At 38.3% G+C, this 20,371-nt stretch overlaps 1 protein-coding gene and 1 long non-coding RNA gene across 2 annotated transcripts in view; one reads left to right on the forward strand and one right to left on the reverse strand.

Moving 5' to 3' along the window:
• Positions 1–20,371, forward strand: part of LOC125228421 (speract receptor) — an 88,977-nt gene that overhangs the window by 54,546 nt on the left and 14,060 nt on the right. Inside the window, exons 12-17 of the mRNA XM_048133001.1 lie at positions 3,906–4,082; positions 5,056–5,294; positions 9,385–9,489; positions 9,956–10,027; positions 10,824–10,995; positions 12,269–12,482. Coding sequence (XP_047988958.1) covers positions 3,906–4,082; positions 5,056–5,294; positions 9,385–9,489; positions 9,956–10,027; positions 10,824–10,995; positions 12,269–12,482 — 979 coding nt within the window. The remainder of the gene's footprint in view (positions 1–3,905; positions 4,083–5,055; positions 5,295–9,384; positions 9,490–9,955; positions 10,028–10,823; positions 10,996–12,268; positions 12,483–20,371) is intronic.
• Positions 16,151–19,712, reverse strand: LOC125228422. Its single transcript, XR_007177284.1, has 6 exons — positions 19,651–19,712; positions 19,253–19,369; positions 18,830–18,950; positions 18,501–18,571; positions 17,940–18,035; positions 16,151–16,252 (listed from the first exon to the last, which is right to left on the reverse strand). It is a non-coding gene; the product is annotated as an uncharacterized LOC125228422 (long non-coding RNA).

A 20,371-nucleotide genomic window follows, 5' to 3' on the forward strand; every position in this document is an offset into this window, starting at 1 on the left:
TCCCTCCCCTATCCCTATCCCCGTCCCCGTCCCCTATTTTTATCCATATTTCTATCCCTATCCCTATCCCTATCCCTATCCCTATCCCTATCCCTATCCCTATCCCTATCCCTATCCCTATCCCTATCCCTATCCCTATCCCTATCCCTATCCCTATCCCTATCCCTATCCCTATCCCTATCCCTATCCCTATCCCTATCCCTATCCCTATCCCTATCCCTATCCCTATCCCTATCCCTATCCCTATCCCTATCCCTATCCCTATCCCTATCCCTATCCCTATCCCTATCCCTATCCCTATCCCTATCCCTATCCGTATCCGTATCCGTATCCGTATCCGTATCCGTATCCCTATCCCTATCCCTATCCCTATCCCTATCCCTATCCCTATCCCTATCCCTATCCCTATCCCTATCCCTATCCCTATCCCTATCCCTATCCCTATCCCTATCCCTATCCCTATCCCTATCCCTATCCCTATCCCTATCCCTATCCCTATCCCTATCCCTATCCCTATCCCTATCCCTATCCCTATCCCTATCCCTATCCCTATCCCTATCCCTATCCCTACCCCGATCCCGATCCCGATCCCGATCCAGATCCCTATCCCTATCCCCACCCCTACCTGAAACATATATTTAGTCATAATATGTCTTTAGGAATCCTCCTGTGAAGTTTCGAATAAAATAGTCAAACTAATCTTGTTTCCCCATACAAACTTTGAACCCCCATTTCACCCTTTTAAGAGGAGAATTTAGAAAAATCCTTTCTTAGTGCTCCTCTACGCCATATAAGGAACCTATGTGCCAAATTTGAAATCTCTAGGACCAGCGGTTTCGGCTGTGTGTTGATATATCAATCAGTCAGTCAATATCTTCTTTTATATATTTAAATCCCATTGCACCACAACAGGGGAGAAGGTATTTCACTTCCGCCTCGTTAGATTTTAAAAACGTTGTATTTATCGTGATCAGCGACCCGATAAACCATAAAAACGATACCCATATAGATTTTTTGACTTTATCACCCCCTTTTCACCCTTTTAGGGGTTAAATTTTCAAAAAACCTGAAACACGTATTCAGTCATATATCTTAAGGAATCTTCCTGTGAAGTTTCGAATAAAATAGTCAAACTAATCTTGTTTCCCCATACAAACTTTGAACCCCCATTTCACCCCCTTAGGAGGTGAATTGTGGAAAATCCTTTCTTAGTGCTCCTCTACACCATATAAGGAACCTACGTGCCAAATTTGAAATCTCTAGGACCAGCGGTTTCGGCTGTGTGTTGATATATCAGTCAGTCAGTCAATATCTTCTTTTATATATTTTTTTGATATTTAAACCCCATTGCACCACAACAGGGGAGAAGGTATTTCACTTCCGCCTCGTTAGATTTTAAAAACGTTGTATTTATCGTGATCAGCGACCCGATAAACCATAAAAACTATACCCATATTGATTTTTTGACTTTACCACCCCCTTTTCACCATTTTAGGGGTTAAATTTTCAAAAAACCTGAAACACGTATTCAGTCATATGTCTTAAGGAATCTTCCTGTGAAGTTTCGAATAAAATAGTCAAACTAATCTTGTTTCCCCATACAAACTTTGAACCCCCATTTGACCCCTTAGGAGGTGAATTTTGAAAAATCCTTTCTTAGTGCTCCTCTACACTATATAAGGAACCTACGTGCCAAATTTGAAATCTCTAGGACCAGCGGTTTCGGCTGTGCGTTGATATGTCAGTCAGTCAGTCAGTCAGTCAGTCAGTCAGTCAGTCAGTCAGTCAGTCAGTCAGTCAGTCAGTCAGCTTCTTCTTTTATATATTGTTTGAACCCCCATTTGACCCCCTTAGGAGGTGAATTTTGAAAAATCCTTTCTTAGTGCTCCTCTACACTATATAAGGAACCTACGTGCCAAATTTGAAATCTCTAGGACCAGCGGTTTCGGCTGTGCGTTGATATGTCAGTCAGTCAGTCAGTCAGTCAGTCAGTCAGTCAGTCAGTCAGTCAGTCAGTCAGTCAGTCAGTCAGCTTCTTCTTTTATATATTTAGATTATCGTTTTCTAGCATCTAAATAGCGGGCTCTCAATCACCAATAACTTCCAACTTACGAGTATGTAGGAACACGATTTTTACGTTAGCCCTAATGTCGAAATTGTGTAAGCAGCTAAAAGAATCAGCAAGTGGGCTGGAATAGTTCTAATGGACGTCGATGGCAGCGGTCGTTGCCATTTTGTTTGCGGAAAAAAACTAATACGTAGGTTTTGGTGGCTGGAGCTGGCATTAAGAGCAAGAGGTTGAGAGCAGTGTAGCAGTCGTATAGCCGTCGTAAAAGCGTAGTAACGGCGGTGACAGCGAGTGGAAAGCCGTCGCTGGCACGCGATTCCCGCTGGGCGGTTGCGACCGCGTCCGTCTATATTTCTCTAGGTACAGTTCGAACCACAAACCTCACTAAGGTTACTAGTTTAGTCATTGCCTTTATATTATAATCATTGTAGGGAATCTAAAGTGTTGTTGAGTTGAACCGAGTTTTTTTATTTCCATGTTTAGATTTAAACTTCCAAGCATATAAAGTTAGCATTCCAAAAGATATAATAAATATTTAGGACGTCGTTGTATGTGCTTAACGAATATATGCTGTATCATCAGTGTATTGTTATTTAACTTGTAAGATACTTTTAGATGCAACGAACCCTTACTTGTTCCATAGATAACCTATTTTGAAAAACCCTCGACATAGTGGACCGATTTTCATGAAACATGGCTAAGAACACTCCTGACTAACTCAACTTTCAAACAAAAAAAAACTAAATCTAAATCAGTTCATCCGTTTGGGAGCTACGATGCCACAGGCAGTCAGACAGACAGACAGACAGATAGACATGATAATAATAAGATTTTGCGTCGAGGGTTAATAAAATACAGACTCGGTCCTATAAAAAGTTTTTACGCATACAATAAAAAGTCAGCCGGGCATCGCCAGCAAGACGTGATTTAATTATTCCTCGCTACGATAACGCGTCCCTATGTTCTTGTAGCCTCAAAGACAGATTTTCCAGCTACGCTTTGTTCCCGCTCTTCCAATTTAATGGCCCAAGTCGCCCTTAGCCTACTTTATATCATCTTGTCACTGAAATCCTCGCGGATCCTGCTACAAATTGAATCGAAACGCTTTATAAAGCTCGCGCTAAACGTTTGCCCGGACAGAGAACCCCAAGGAACTTGTTAAAAAAATCTGTCGCGTTTGTTAGAGGCATCTTTTATTCATGTTCAATAAATCTCTGTCATTTTACTTCGCGTAATGTGGCGACAGTTCCTGCTATTCCCATGTTCGCGTATTAAAAATTAATGACACTTTTACTTGCTAGTTCCCACGCGAACGGATTTCCTGAATACTTATAAGCTACTTTGGCAAAGTACGACATTCATGATAAATCATATGATTCTAAGCAATGTAGGCTGGCATACTTAACTTTTGTGTGTGAACATTTCATATACATACGAGTGCTTACCGAGTACCTACTTATCACCCTCGCTCGGGAAGTTTCTTAAAAAGTCAAACAATGTGTAATAAATACTTGTGAATTGTTACAAGTTTTAACCGCATTGAATTTTCAAAGTTTTCGACATCTGGCGGTCTAGCACAACTTGCGCTCTCGCCCGCGAGTCCATACTTGAAGTCGCGTTTGGTGTATGGACTCGCGCGCGAGAACGCAAGTTGTGCTAAGCCGACTGGAAATAGTAGGTAACTGGTTCTGCTCGCTATTTACGCAAGTATAGGCAGATGGTCTGAGCAGTAGTTACCTACTTAACTCTTGATTTTATTTAATTTCGGCAGCAACGACCGCTCATCCTAACCTAACGTCCGACGCTACTACGGTACTAACTATTCTGCGCTTGTCAGGTCACGTGGGTGCCTGGACCCTCGGCGCAGCCGGCGGCGCGCTAGCCCTCCTAGCACTGGCAGCGTTGGCTTTATACCGCGGCTGGCGCTACGAGCAGGAGCTCGACTCTCTGCTGTGGAAGATCGACTTCAGAGACCTCCATCTGCCCGACAAGGAGCAGCGCGCCAACAAACTGAGTAGGTAAAACGAATTTGTAAGTGTTGTATGCATGCGCTTTACCGCTATAGGTAACTACTTAGTTCGGGCTAGCCTTGCTGGCACTGGCAGCTCAGACCCTGTACCGCGGCTGGCGCTATGAGCAAGACCTGGATTCACTGCTCTGGAAGATCGACTTCAGAAACCTCCATCTGCCCGATAAGGAGCAGACGCCAACAAACTGAGTAGGTAGAACGAATTTGTAAGTGTTGTTTGCATGCGCAATTTATTTCCCTGTTTTTACTGAAATAGATGGACCTGAGTGAACTAACCTTTATTTTTAAGGAAATTATAAGAATAGGCATATTTTTTAAGGCAGGAATTCGCAATTGATTATTTATTTTATCTCTTCTATACCACTCCTAAGATTAAAATCTAATAGGTATCTAAATTTTAATGTCACTTTGAATGGCAGCTTGCAATAAACAGTTGATTAAAACTAAACTTGCCCATGCATTCAAGCCTTGTTAGATACATAAGTTCGCTGTTCAGCTTACAAAGGCTTTCTTGGAAAGTTCCGGAACTCAGCTGACTCGTTGAACCGTATTGGGTCAAAACGGCTGAATCATTGTAACTCGGAATTTATGTTTTTCCGGACAGGATCCGCATCAATAACAATGCTGATTCACAATTATGGGAACAGCCGATGACTTAATATTCCCATAAATGTATACTTTGCAACTAACAATAGGTACAATTATTAATCTATTAAATAATAGAAATAGAAGAATCACGGCGTGCGTTTCCATAGTCATGTGCGCATTACTGATAAACATAATACTTTACTTGGAAAAAACCATTACGACTGTAATTAAATGAATGCAACATTTAAGCTTTATCAGTCTCGGTAGCTCACATATGCCGAAAGTTGCTATGAACCCTTGAATTTTAAATAACTATTGAATATAGCAATCTATGTTAGCAAGTTGGTCAGAGCCTATTTTTTCCAGCAAGATAGCAGCGCGACCGGCAACGGGAACCCATCGGTCATAATGGCCAACCCTGAGAAGAACGGCAGTACGGGCGGCGTTCGCTCCAGCCAGGTCTCCCTGAGCTCGAACCCTGACCTGGACTTTCGTTACTCGGCCATCTTCACCGAGGTTGCGCTGTACCGTGGACGCCTGCTGGCCGTCAAGAGAATCCGCCGACACCATATCGATATTACCAGGGAAATCAAGAAGGAGCTTAAAACCGTAAGTTATTCATTTAATTCTTTCACAGGTAAATAAACTAAAATGCAGATTTGCCGCTACATTAGTTTAGATCCGGGTCATCCGGGTGGAACAGTCCTTGGTCGACCGATTTATTAAGCATAAGCATCACTCTTAATCCGCAGATGTAGGAACTACGTCCCACCTATTATATACCTACATACCTATTAGTTCTTGCCTGTCATTAAAAAAATAGCACGGTGTCATTTTCTTCCTTATCATTTTCCTTTAACGTAATTTAAGCCCGTTCATGTCCAACAATAAAAAAATCTAACTCTGTGACATCAATATCGTTGAGATCGTTTTGGTCAAACCATTGAACTAGGTAATTGCAACGCATTTTCTTGTACCTAATGGAATTCTTTATTCCGCGAGAGAGATTTTCCATTTGCCTATTCGTCTGTAACAAATAAATTATTTGAGAGCTGTAGGTACATAAAGTGGGTATCCGGATTTCGAATACAGGGTAATTCAAACAAATATAGTAACCGTGGGAGGTTCGTAATTTAATATATGTAGTGTATGTAGTTAGGTAAGTCATTGTTGTTTCCGTCAAAGATTATTTATTATTTAAGATATTATTTAGACTTGGAAAAAATAATATTTATATTTATTTATTGGGTTGGTAAGAAAGTAATGAGCGATCGATTGAATTCCACATAAAATTTTTGAGAGAGTTCTAGAATCTTCTATGGTCGAAAGTATATAAAGGGCGAGTCGCACAGTTCCTCGTCAGTCATTCACTAGCTGTCGCCGAGCTAATATAAGGAAGAAAATGGACGAATTAAAAGTGCATGTAAGGCATTGCTTACTATATGAATTTCAGTCTGGCCATTCAGCCGCCGAAGCAGTGCGTAATATATGTCAGCGTGTTGCTCCTGAAGTTGTGTCTGAGGCCACGGCGAAATGATGGTTCCAGCGGTTTCGTAGTGGCGACTTTTCATAATCAGATCAACCTAAGTCTGGTCGACCGGTGAAGATTGATGTAGCCAAATTAAAAACCTTAATTGAAGGAGATCCGAGGCTAACGAGTCGTACTCTTGCTACCGAGTTAGGCTGCTCTCATGTCACCATAGAAACCCATTTACACGAGTTGGGAAAAAACTACAAATACAGTGTTTGGATACCGCACGAACTTCATAGAGATCAACTAAACCGCCGTGCCGATATCTGCATACAACTTCTGTCTTTTCGCCGCACATTCAACTGGTTGGACCATCTTATCACTGGAGATGAAAAATGGGTCTTATATATAAATCACACACGCAAACGTCAGTGGCTAGCTCCAAACGAAAAAGGAATAGAGGCACCAAAAACAGAACCTCACCCGAAAAAAGTTATGCTGTCCGTTTGGTGGGATATTCATGGTATTATTCACTGGGAACTCCTACCAAGTGGAATGACTGTTACCGCATAAGTATACTGTAATCAGCTTAAAAATTTAAACCAAAAAATCTGTCAGAATCGTCCACAGCATGCTAAAGTTTTTTTCTTACACGACAATGCTCGCCCACACATTGCAAAAGTGACTCGGCTAAAGCTATTGGAGCTAGGTTGGAAAGTGGTACCTCATCCACCGTACTCTTCAGACTTGGCACCTACGGATTACGCATTGTTCAGATCGCTAAGCAATGCCTTGAATGAAAAAAAGTTCGATGATCAAGCCCATCTACGACAGTACATAGCTGAGTTTTTTGAATCTAAACCTAAGAACTTCTTCGCCGATGCTATTCATTCTTTACCAGAACGATGGAGACAAGTAGTAGATAACGAAGGCCGTTATATTTTTGATAAATGATTAAAATAATAAATTAAATAAAAATTACAATATTGGTTATGATTCGCTCATTACTTTCTTACCAACCCAATAATACTTGTGTTAATTTGTGTTTTTAAGTTAAGTAATAACCATATATTATTACTTACCTACATATAAAATAGGAAGTCAAAACTGGTGTTTGGAACAGAAAATATTTTTTAATGTTTACTTGTTTAACACAGTAACACAGTGATCTGTTTGGGTTTGTATAAAGATAGGGTGCAGTTGGCGACGTGGTCAAAATAAGAAATAAGTTAAGTAGGCAGAAATACCCAACGAGGAAAAAAATGCCCAACTTTGTTGAAGGCTGAAACCGCGCGATATCGAATAGTGGAATGACATTTCTCGATGAGGGAAACATTTCGACTTCTTCCTAATTTATGTTATGGCATCCTTGTTTATGTTTACGAGAAAATACTCATCAATTTAGTACATATGTCGACCTACCCGTGATAAGAGCTATTGTGATTTATGCTATCAGTGATTTTTCACACTGTATTTTAGCAACATCTCGTCCTTGTTTTCTTAGGATCCTAAAGGCTTAGTGACAGAAGCCCCTTCAAATATCCATAAGGAAAAAGGAGGCCATAGCCTCATCTCGTCTGCCGTGAAACAAACAAATACCTACTTGACAGCGTATTTTGCGAATATGACGTGCGCCTTGACTGAGACAAATCACTTTCTTACTCACATTTGTTTTACCTACAATATTCCACCTTCCTCGATAGCGTGATAGGAATAAATCAAAATATATTATGATGAGAACAAACATCAGCGTATTAGGTATACTGATGTTTTTTTGGGTAAATATTTACTAGCCTGATTTCATCCTTTATATTTGCAACATTATTTTACAGGAAGCGATTTTTTTATAACCTTTGCTTAGTGACGATTATTACGAAAGTAAGTGACTGATAAGATGACAGGTGATAGAGAGGTACGGGGACATAAGGGCAAGCGATACCTTTGTTGCTAATTATTTTATCTCAAATCTACACAAATTATTACGTGTAGGTAAAGGTACAGTATTATAATAATATTAATTATATTATTTTATATTGTTTTGTAAATATTTTTATATTTTATTTTTATATACATATTGTAAAATACCTAGCCTAAGAATGAAAATAAATACCTACTGAGATTATACAGCAGAAATATAAAATATAATAAATAAATATAATACATATATAAGGTATTAAGCAACTCGCGCGCGTTTATTTTCGTAAAGTCTTGATTTTCTCTTGAGAGTAGTTGAGAAAGGGTGAGCTACTTGAGTGAAAACGCTTCGACGAACAGTAAATAATGTCAATTTGTTCAGGTGTTAGTGAGCTCTAAGTTCGGTGGTGTTTGCTCGGTTGTTCCGCCTCGAATATATTCTCTTCGATAACGGGTAGCGCCCCTCAAAGAACGAAAATGTATGGGTAAATGGATGCCTTCCGCTTTGCAGCATCACAGTATTTTCAATCAGGTCGTCGAAGTCAAAATGGAAGGGATTCGTTGAATTTCACCTACGCGAATTATTTTGGGGGGAATTAAGAAATAGTACATAAATATATGTTACCTACGAATAAATATACATCATAAGTAGGTACTACTTTCATTGGTATCATTTTCTCCTTAAGGTTGTGGCTTACTTGGGTTCACAAGGTTAGGTACTAGGTACTTTTATCAAAAATCTCTCTCAGTTATGTTATAAAGGACTCTTAAATTTAACCTACACGTACGTATGTATGTAAGGAGACTGAGTGCTTTTTTACGTTTATGTATTTCTTTATCTACCTATATACCTGTCAAATAATAAGTTCCCAAAATAAGAAAAGTAGCATAACAACACGAAAGGCGCCCAGTAAAACTAAGTTAAGACAGGTAGTTTATTTGCTTTTTGCCTTCATTTATCCCCTGTTGTTCAGAATAAATCTACCTAGTTAGAAACTTAGTAACGAATCCCAAAGCAGATATACACAACTTTGTTTTTAACCCCCGACGCAAAAACGTGTGTGTGTGTGTGTGTGTGTGTGTGTGTGTGTGTGTGTGTGTGTGTGTGTGTGTGTGTGTGTGTGTGTGTGTGTGTGTGTGTGTGTGTGTGTGTCTTTCTGTGGCATCGTAGCTTTCGAACGGTTGAACCTGTTTTTTTTTTTGTTTAAGCTGTATTAGTCGGGAGGTGGTCGGGAGTGTTCTTAGGCATGTTTGATGAAAATCGAACCACTATGTCGGGGGTTTTTACGAAATTTAAATTCAATATTATTTCAGATGCGGGATTTACAACACGACAACGTGAACGGTTTCGTGGGAGCGTGTATAGAGCCTCCGAACGTCTGCGCGCTCTCGGAATATTGCACCCGCGGCAGCCTGAAGGCAAGGAATCCAATAAGCTTTCAATTTCTAACTATGTAAATAGATCGCGTGAATACACTACGAGCAAATATTTAGCCACTGTTACCATCGTAGTGATACTGTGACTTGAAGTTGTGGATTTACAGCAAGACCATAAAATAAACCAGTTTATCGGAGTCAATATTTTATCCAGCGAAGCGTAGATAGCTACATCATCGGCAGATACCTACCTAAATACACAAATATTAGGTACTTACATATTTATGACATTTAAATTTGCTACTGTACTAAAATTACTATTTCTACATTTCATTATTTTTTATTGCATTATATTTTACTGAATTCATTTTCAAGTGTCACCTTGGCTTTACCTTTCGGCTGAAAAATTTGAATATACGAGTAAATAGACGTGTTTATACAATCTTGTGCCTTATTTCTTCTCCGTTTTATCTCTATTTTGGAAACTGTAATGTAGATTTATTTGCAGGATATCCTTGAGAATGAAGATATCAAATTGGACAACATGTTTATCGCATCATTAGTCGGAGATATCATCAGGGTAAGTAACTAACTAATATAAATCATTTTGTAACTGCGGCCCACTTTTGCCGAGGCTAAATAAATATATTTTCCCCTCACTAGCTCGGAAACACGAGTTTTGTCCTTTAATAGCAGCGGGTAAAAACGCATTTTATCCACTAGTGGGTAAAGTAATTTGTCCTTGAATAAAGTCAAATTAACTGCTTTAAAATTGATAAAAGTAGGTGAATCTAGTAATAAAGATGATTTACCACCTGTGGAACTACTGGAAGCAGTGATAAACGCATTTTTTGCGTTGTAGTTTCCTCGCTATAGTGAGGGGAAAAGTTTTGTGTTACACTCGGGTGCAAATGTATTTTACTTCTCGTGTGTTAAAAAACTCGCAAGTTCAGGATTCTATTCTCAAACCACTCGCTTCGCTCGTGGTTCAAGTATAGAATCCTTTCACTTGCTCGTTTTTCAATTCCACACTCGGTGTTAAAATACAACTTTGCCCCCTTGTATAACAAATAACTATTCTATAAACACTTTACATTTATCTTGTAATTGCAAATGGACTAGTTCCAACTTCGGAACTTTCAACTTTCAAGCTTACACTACCTAATAATAACTCATCAAAGTTGATTGATTGATACTGGCTATTATGATACCTACGGCAAGTCTTAGCCGCATCGGCATTTGCACATCTCGCCTTAATTACCCACTCCGGAATGGATGACCGCCTTCAGTTGGTTAATGTGGATATTTTCTGTAACAGTCTACCCGGAGCATGCCACTGGGAGATAAATAGATCAAGTAAACATTTATTTTTGCAGGGGATGATCTTCATCCACGAGTCACCACTCCAATACCACGGCGCACTGCGTCCTTCCAACTGCCTAGTGGACGCGCGGTGGGTCGTCAAACTCGCAGACTTCGGGCTCCAAGCCTTCCGTGCCGGGGAACTACCACCAACTGAACCTAATGCCATTCGATCGCATATTGAAAGTGAGTACTTTCATCCACGACACGAGTGACCGGGAGTGACTAGTTGACTACTCCGTATCACGGCACAATACGTTCATCCAACTGCCTAGTGAACGCAGATTTGGTCTATTCTTTGGTCAATTGAAAGTACAGTACTCACCTTCTTCTTTCAATAACAATTAAAATATAACTTTATCCACAACAACCACCAAATCAACGACAGATTGAGTACTTTTGTCAGGAATTCCCATTTTTTAAAGCTACTATGATTTACTATAAATTATAGCACTTCGGGAAAGTCAAAGTCAGTTTTGATCTATGGCTAATGCTGGTACCTGTATTGAAGCTCAAGTCAGTTCTATTGACCGACTTTGAAAGTGACTTCCTCAAAATGTGAGCTACTCTGCTAAAAGGGGTTTCTACAAACAAATGTTACATACTTTATTTTATATTCAAGTGTTCGTTTGCTTTGAATTTCTATGTTGCGAGGTAATGAAAGAACTCTTTATAACTATCTCGTTGCGCGTGAATTTTTTAATGAGACTGAGAATAGTGTAAGTGCCAGCCAGTAAGATAAAAGCCTTGCTCAGAAAATGTGCTATTTTAGTTGCAATTCTGCAATGTACGAAATAGACTTTAGAAAATGTAATACGATTGTCATTCTTATGAGATGCTACCGGCGCATCTGCGCCACCTGAGATCTACTTTATTTCCTTTGCTTTATGTTATTTGAAGCTATTTTATTTATAGGTAATACTTATATTATACGAGTAGTATTTTACGTATCTTTATCCAGAACCTTCTTATCGTTATTTAATAATTGAAAAAAAAAAGCCGATGTCTCGAATAAATTTAAATAAAATCGGCTCACGTCATATTTCGTAAACCTTACCATGGAGATACCCATACCAAAGAGGATCGAGTATTATAGAGAGTTACTGTCGAAGTAAAATGTGTAATCACAGTGCATAGACTGCCATCTCTTGACACAGGCTTAAAACTTTTGAACCTCAGTTTTGACAATTTGGCCCATATTCTTAGCTTGATATGTGTTAAAATGTCAAATATTAATATTAGCGCCATCTAGCTGAGCGTACCCCAAAGGTGTAACGCCATCTTGGCCACCTTACCTTTTTCTGTATGGTAGGTACTGAGGTACGTTTTTTTCTTAGACTTTATCTGTCTAGATGGAGTTATATATGTCTTTGCCCATACTTACGTAATATAAATTACGTAATAAAAAATAAGGGTCGATTATATAAGAAATTCAAAATATTGCCCGATTGTATTGTAGGTCTAGTATACCTGGCACCCGAGCAGCTACGGTCCGCGGGCTGGGGCAGCCAGACATCCTCCGAGCCTTGCGACGGTTCCCAAGCCGCAGACGTGTATGCTTTCGCGCTAGTGCTGTACGAGATGCATACGCGCCGCGGCCCGTTTGGGCCTGATGCACCGCCTGCGCCCGCGCTGCTGCGTCGCGTCGCGCTAGCGGAACCGGTGCCTTACAGGTAGGTACGTATGTGCTAGCTCGACCAGCAAGAGAAGAGAAACATGTGTATTAGTATCCGGCAGCCTCCCTAGCCAAAGACATGGCATAGAACTTTACGAGATAACGCGAGAATACGGAAAGCCCATGCGCATTTACAGGTTTATAGGTACAGATTTACAGGTGAATCGGCAAAAATTGCATGTAACTCGACGATCCGGGAGCCGTATCACTGCTCCCTAGACGCGTCTGGGAGACGTCTGGTGAAAATCGGTGTACTACAATACTTAAGTAGGAACATATAGGAATCTAACCATTATTATTATTATCTTTAGGCATCCCATGTAACCTTTGTAACAGAACAAGCGTCTATGACGAGGAAATGGACTTGTTATTACATATAAAACTTACGGCGAATCAACTTTTCCTTGACCAACTTTTTGGTGCATATTTCCTTTGGGATTTCATCGGATATTTTGATAAATAATACCTTTGAAGCTTTATCACATGTATAGTCACGTCTTCATTCATAAAATTCACTATTATTTGATGCAAAACAGGTTGGAAAACCGTATTTATCAACAAACTACGTTCACATGGACGGAATACTGACACTGACAGTTGTCAGCTGCGTAACGTTCCGATATTATGTCTTGGTTTCATTTACAAGTCAAAGAGGTAATAATCACTGATATTGATTATTATACTTTCTGAATATATCATTCAATGTAACAATTAGGAATAAATGTGATCTTTCATAGCGAAGTTACTTACTAAATTGATTTAAACAATCTTTCACAAAATAATATTTACGTAAAAGTATTTATCGATTTACTTAACGCTCCATTATTGGACTACATAGGTATCAATTCCAATAGCTCTGTCTCTTTCTAAAACAGCTGCAATCTGCACGTGTTAATAGGCAAACATCCGCGTGATGATCGTGAACTTTATTACGTAGGGCATATGACTTAGTAAACAAAGCATTTATGATCTTTTTCTTATGTGCGCGATTTAATAGCCGCCTAGTCGGAGATACGTCGGAGATAGGTCGGATGTCGGAGAAACGTCGGGGATAGGTCGGAGATAGGTCGGATGTCGGAGATACGTCGGGGATAGGTCGGAGATACGTCGGATGTCGGAGAAAGGTCGGAGATATGTCGAATATAGGTCGGAGATAGGTCGGGGATAGGTCGGATTTAAGTCGGAGATAGAATCTATAAAAGGGTCGGAGCGAGCCGACGCGCGTCATTCTTAAAATATCTACAAGACTAACAGTGTCTCTGGCTTTCGTGTGTTATACTGGTGAGTGAAGTTGTTCTGCTATTATTTCTCTGTTTGTTTTTACTTGGAAGTTATTCTGGGTGATTGTAAACTTTGAAATTGTGTCTCTGTTTGATTGTGCGGGGACAATATCGTCGTACAGTTGAATTTAGACCTGTGGTGGAATTGCTTTACTGTCAGTTGTGGGGTTATTTTAGTGTTCTATTTATAGTGTAGTGTTACATTTAAATTAATGTGTATAGTGAAGTTTTCTGTGCTTTGTTTCTTGAGTGCCGTCAAGCAATACAAAGACTGGGTCGATGTATGGCTGGTGCTTGGAGATAAGTCTGTGTTTGGTTTTGTAGGGAGTAATTCTTGCAAAACTAAGCTTAGATTATAGCACGTAAAGAAAACTTCACTCGTTTGTTTAGTTAGTCAGTAAAATTGAATTTAGTAATTTTCTAAGGGGTTATTTAGTGAAAGTTATAAGCCAGATCATTGTTTGTGACAGACTGTTGTCCGGCTAAGCGCTTTATACCTTGCGGCTGTTAAACATAAGGCGTTTAGGAGTCTTTTTGTTCCAAGTGGAGGGCTTGGGCGTCTTTATTTATTTACAAAAGGCGTACTTTCTCACCGGTCTCAAAGAGTCCAACTGTTAGATGGAAGTGAGGACTTTCACGATTGACGAAAGACATTAGGAGTAATCCTTGCTCACTGAAGTCGGCAGTATTTGAGGCTGGGGTCCTATATATATTTATATTTATTTACTCGGTGCTCTGGTCCATGCTGGTGTTGGTCGCTGGGGATTTCGGTTGTGATCGATCCACATCTAAGTAAAGTTGATCGCAGCTGGGTCTCTCATGTGGCTGGTACTGGTGTGTCCTAGAATACTGGATATATACACGGATAGGGCGATCTACTCTCTGCTACCCTAGCCCGCGGGCAAGAGCAGAGGGGGGGATAAGAACACAAGCCTATAGGTTGCCTATCTCAGCTTCGCTGGCTGAACTGTACAGCTTATGGTAGGGATACACTTGTGCATATTCTGAACATTAGATCTATGGTAAGTGATGGTCTGTGTTTCAGATATGCTAGAGTAGGGAAAACGATAGGACTAGGGTAAAGTCACACACTATTTCTATGAAAGTAGAGTTCTTTTATGATTGGTCTTGGAATATAATTGGTCAACGTGTATTGTGGAGAAATAATTTAACTACTACTATTTATATGGGTTAAATGGACTTTAAATGTGGTGTTTACTATCTTAAAATATGTGGTAAAACTGGTAATTTATAAAATCTCTTATTACTTAATTTATTTGAGTGAAATTAATAATTGTGGTAGCAATTTCTGATCTTTCGGTGTGGCTGCGGGACACTTAGTGTTGCTAACTAGTTTTTCAAGGTAAATTCTATCAAATTGGCTAGGGAAACAAACTGTCTTTGGAAAAAAAGGATTTGTTTGTTATAGGGCCCAGTGGCATGCGAGCGCCGTCCACTGATGGAAAGTCTAAAGCTTAGAAAAGTTTGACTTACTTATTTCTTATAAAAGTTAGCAACTGCTCGGTGTTTCGATAAAACATTAGAAAGATCGAGAAGTTATGGTCTATTAGCAGTATTGGGGAACGGGGGGTTTAGCTAGGGACAAGAAACAAAACAAAAAGGGGGGTTAGTTTGTAGATAGATAGCCCTTCAGGCTTACTTGCTTAGGATCCTGATAAAGTGGTTTGATCAGGTCAGGGGATCCCATACCGAATCGCAAGCCCTTGCCCAAACCGGGACCACTAATAAGGCGTAGCGGATGATTACCAAAATATTTTTTAATATTTATTTCATGTATGTTTCACTCACTAACTTTTATACTAAAAATTTCTTCATCACGTCATTAATTTTCTCACATATAACTTTCTAGGCCTAAATCTGATAAAATACTCTTCTATAACACTATATTATTATGCTACAATAACCTTTATTCTTCTTTAAAATATAAATAAATAAAATTTTAAAAATTAGTCAAAAATACAGCTGATACTCATTAAAGGATCTAGGTTATCGCGGTTCTCATCGAAGGGTTCTACTTATTCACGCTAGACGATCACAAGGCCAAATTTATGGGGTATATTTAAAGGGGGGTTAGCTATACTGTTGATTAGTCGAGTAAGTAAGTAAATAAGTAAGGTGAGCGGAGTTTTAGTTACATTTGGTTCCGTGCCCAAGGGATCTAAGATGTGCTCTGTAGAACACATCTTGGATACCAAGGTTTATAAATAAATAATAGGAATTAGCCTTACCAGGCTACATTTGTTGTTGTGAAAACGAGTGGGTGTGCTGTATTTCCTGACTTATTTCATCTCTAAATAAAACTCATATACCTAATATTTTTATTCGATCGCTATTTCATAAAAACAAAAATAACTTTATTGTTAATAAACACGTCTGTAGTTTTTCTTCCATTGTTAATTCTTGCCGCGTTCCGAGCGAAGTCATGCATCAGTACAGAATCAATTATATTTTCGTCTTCCTCTGGTATCTGTAAAAATAAAATAATAAAATTAAAGTAGCGTAGTAAACTTAGACAAAATCTATTTCCAGAAAATTAACTCATAATCGTAGTGGTTGAACTAAACATCGTCCCGATTAGGCCATTTGGTTGCATTGCTACGTAGCAATTGTTGGCATTGGCGCATCTTGACGTTCCCTTGCGCCTGTGCGTAGTACTATTATTTATTCTGTGTCTTAATGTATGTTTTATGGCTGTTGTATAGGCGGGGCTAGTACGTAAAATACTAGGTACTTATAGAAAAAATATTCATGTACCTAAAATAAAAGAAGGCGCGGAGCTGTAGTAGTTTAGAAGAGTTTCCCACCTAGTAATCGGAATTGGAAACATAAGTGTGTACACTATGTATAATAGCAATAGAATTTCATGTCAAAACAAATTGTGCTCTATCGGCCTAGTACATTTTCATAGCAGGTTCTGCCATCTTCAGGGCTATTTTGAAAGCTTTACATCACGTTTGCGCTTTACATTGGAGATCGGATAGCTTCGATGCTGTCTTATATAGTCCATGAACACTCTCTGATGTTATGTATGTTCCTGGAAGACGTCTGTTATACAGAATTTCATTTATAGGCAGGATAACTACTAGTTAGGACAGTAAGTAGGTCGTTATCATAATCTAGGTGTAAGACTATATTATCTCAGATAACCTAGGATACCTAAGCCCTAGATTTAAGACCTAGTAATACAAGAAGATAGGCTCTAGTCTAATGGCTATGGGGGCGCGATTATTCATTGTCGCGCTGAAGTACAATATTATATGGGGCGTCCCGCCATTTTTCTATGAATGCTGAATAGCTACACGCATGTGGTATTATGACAAGTACATCCTTCGATGGATGGCTTGTTTGCATTTCAGTTGTAACTCTATAATCTACAAATTGGCTCACAGGATTTCATACATCATACAATAATTTGGCATATTGTTTGTACGGTTTGTACCAAATATTGTCACTGTAGTGCAGCCGTGAGAAGAATAGGTTTCTGTCTGTTAAGATATAGGTATAAATCATATTAGGACTAATTTTAGTTCATTAGCTTATAAGTCATCATATATTTTCATATTACATCCGTAGTAAACAAGCATACGTCCCTCTTGATGGTGAGAGGTCACCATAGCCTATATCTGCCAATTATTTCAATAAATTAAATCCACTGTACGAATTTCAACTTTCTATACGTATATATTTTTACTGTAGTAATACAAATAAGTATGTATGTATAAATAAGATTTTTAATAGCTCCATATGACATGAGTTCGTTACCTCACATGATAAGCTGTAGGCTAGTCTAAAATAGTAAGTGTAAAACCATACAATCATTATGTTCGGTAGATTGTGTACACAGCTTTTATACAATATTACACAAGTCAGGAGTATGCCAACATACTGTACTTCATTACAACCATGTCAAAAATATCCTACGAAATATTAGCATTACCAGCATCTGGGAGGTCGTACCTCGCCATACCTTAACTCCATCACTGCTTGCTCATTGTCACAATTGCTCAAATAATTTTATGAAAATTGATTGAAACTTGTAATATTCCTGTTAAGTAGGCATAGATAATAAGCACCATTACTACTATAAAACCATATTTTACTGAGGTTCAGAAATCATATGTAGTATGTGGTACGCAGTAGGAATGTAAACTTACCTAACGTGACCGGGTCCAGTCTGATTGTCGGATTACTTTGTTGTTCAGTAACGTTGAACATGAGCTGGTAGTGCAGATCAGCGAGTCCTTAGTACACTGAAAGGAAATAGTCAGACATTAGAAATATTCATATACAAAGAGTAAGAAAAGGGTATTGTTTAGAGTGGGGTTCTGTCAAATTGGGTTCAATATTATTTCATTTATCTATTCACGGGGGCGCGTCGCTTAATTTTGGAACTAAGACACGGCCATGAGAAATATTGTGTCAGAAAAAACAATGCATACAGCAAAATTTACAAAAAGGAAATTAAAAATAAAAAAAGTTTGAGAACCCCTGCCTTGCAGTTCATAACTACATGAGTTAGTACATAAATAAGTTAGTAAGAAGTTTGCTTAGCCAATAAAATGATGATGAGTCAGTTAAGTTTGATTTTTATCCGGTCGCTCATGCCTCGCCGTTTTGCTTTACGCTTCACTTCAATTTTCTAGATAATGATGCCATGAGCTGTTCACTTTTAAATTTAATAATTATAACGTGTTATTATAATAAAACATAAGTACCTTTCATTTATATGAAGTCAGTAGATATATGGAAGACAGTCCAACCTGAAGCATGGCCTCTCGGGTAAAACCTGAAATTGTATATATGAAAAAAAATTAGTTAAAAAAAAAAAGGGTGTATGTATGTTTAAGGAATCTTATTTATAAATACGTATCATTAAGATTGTTTATATTTATCTAGGCCATTCATGGTTAAGAAAAAAAAAAAAAGAAGAACAACCATATCCATGTTTCTATGTAAAATTTCCTGCCGAGTCGTTTTACTCACTAAGTAGAGTTAATTAAGTTTAAAAAGTAGCTGTTTAGTGGCAATGATTTTTTGTACTTACTTGAGGATAGTGCTAAGACGGAGTACAGTCCATAAAGGACACACCGGAAAATTCCTCAGTCCACCTGCACATTGCCGACAGCTGGTTGATGTTCTTCGAGGATGGTTACCCATTTCATATACTGAAAATTAATACATACATTGTTTAAACTCAATGTAGCAGAAACAAAATTTATGCTAAGTCTGGATTTTTAATCTACATAATTTTATTTAAGTATACAAAAATACAAAATTAAAGTTTGGACAAGTTTCAATGCCTATTATTAAATGCATAACATTCATTTGAGGTCCTACAAATATTGCTTTCCATAATCCATAAGCTTGAGAAATTTTATTGGTTGGAACGGAAACAACGTTACAATTTCCAAGAACAGTTAGGTAGCCTAGATCAAATAAATTAGTCGAACATATTTTTAATGCTTACCGTTTAACCAAGGTATGTTCAGTTTCTATAAATATTGATTTCCATAAATTTGTGGCAGATGTGTAGAAATATCGGGCATTGTAAACTTTCCAGAGAAATTCCAATTAGATGTTGAAACTGAAAAATCGAACAACCATGTAAATCTCATTGAAAGTAACAAATATATTTTGTTAGTTAGGCCTATTTCACGTACATTTAGATCCTCTTAGGGAATGTGAAAGTCAGAAATTAACGTGGGAAATTTACTATCAATAACTTATCTGACGACAGAACAATGAAATAAGCAACATTTCACCAATATATTCGGTCTAGTCGTTGTAGTTCGCAAGTATGTTCTGCTGGGTTTCGAAAACGACGACTAGTTTGAAAACACATCAAATAATAAAACAAAAGCTTACCTTTCATGCAAAACTGCTTTTGAAGTAGGCAATTAGTTCACTTTATCAATTGAGGCATAGCCCGATAAGACATCCTTTGCATGGGCTGTTTGCTCATTAGATCATGAGTATGAGCACTAAATTCTTCTATTATCTTGATGAGAAACACAACAAAACACATGTCCATTGCATTCACGTTTTTTTTTTCCAACAATAATGTCATGTCAATTTCGTAACCTCACTTTCGCTAACGGAAAATTACATTGCAATTGCAGTTCAGAGTTCAATTTGATAAAACAGGCTCACTTTGTCGACAAAATTATTTAGAAGTAACGCGTGTTTAGGGCAAATAATGTTTTGTTTGCATTTTCTTAGTTTGCTAAATGACAAAATGGCGAATATGGACGGTTCATGACCGGCGTCGGCGCAGAATTGCCTGTCGTATTGTTTAAGCAGATTAAAATAAAGCGAATATTTAAATAATTCTAGTTGTAGATCACGTAATTAATAATGAGCTAAAGAAAACAAAAACGGATCTGCCATTTTTTCGCGAACAAGCGGATTAGCGGTAAGCATGACATAGATTAGAGAAAATAATTTAACCACAGATAACATATATCTTCGCCAAAAGGTGTTCTATCGGTGACATTACACAAACTATCATTGTTTTTAAGTTGGTACGCTTGATCGGTCATACAATTTTCGACAAAAGATATTCAGTAATTCAGTAATTTATTGTCCG

Source organism: Leguminivora glycinivorella, chromosome 7 (genome assembly GCF_023078275.1).
Source record: "Leguminivora glycinivorella isolate SPB_JAAS2020 chromosome 7, LegGlyc_1.1, whole genome shotgun sequence".
Lineage (NCBI taxonomy): Eukaryota > Metazoa > Arthropoda > Insecta > Lepidoptera > Tortricidae > Leguminivora > Leguminivora glycinivorella.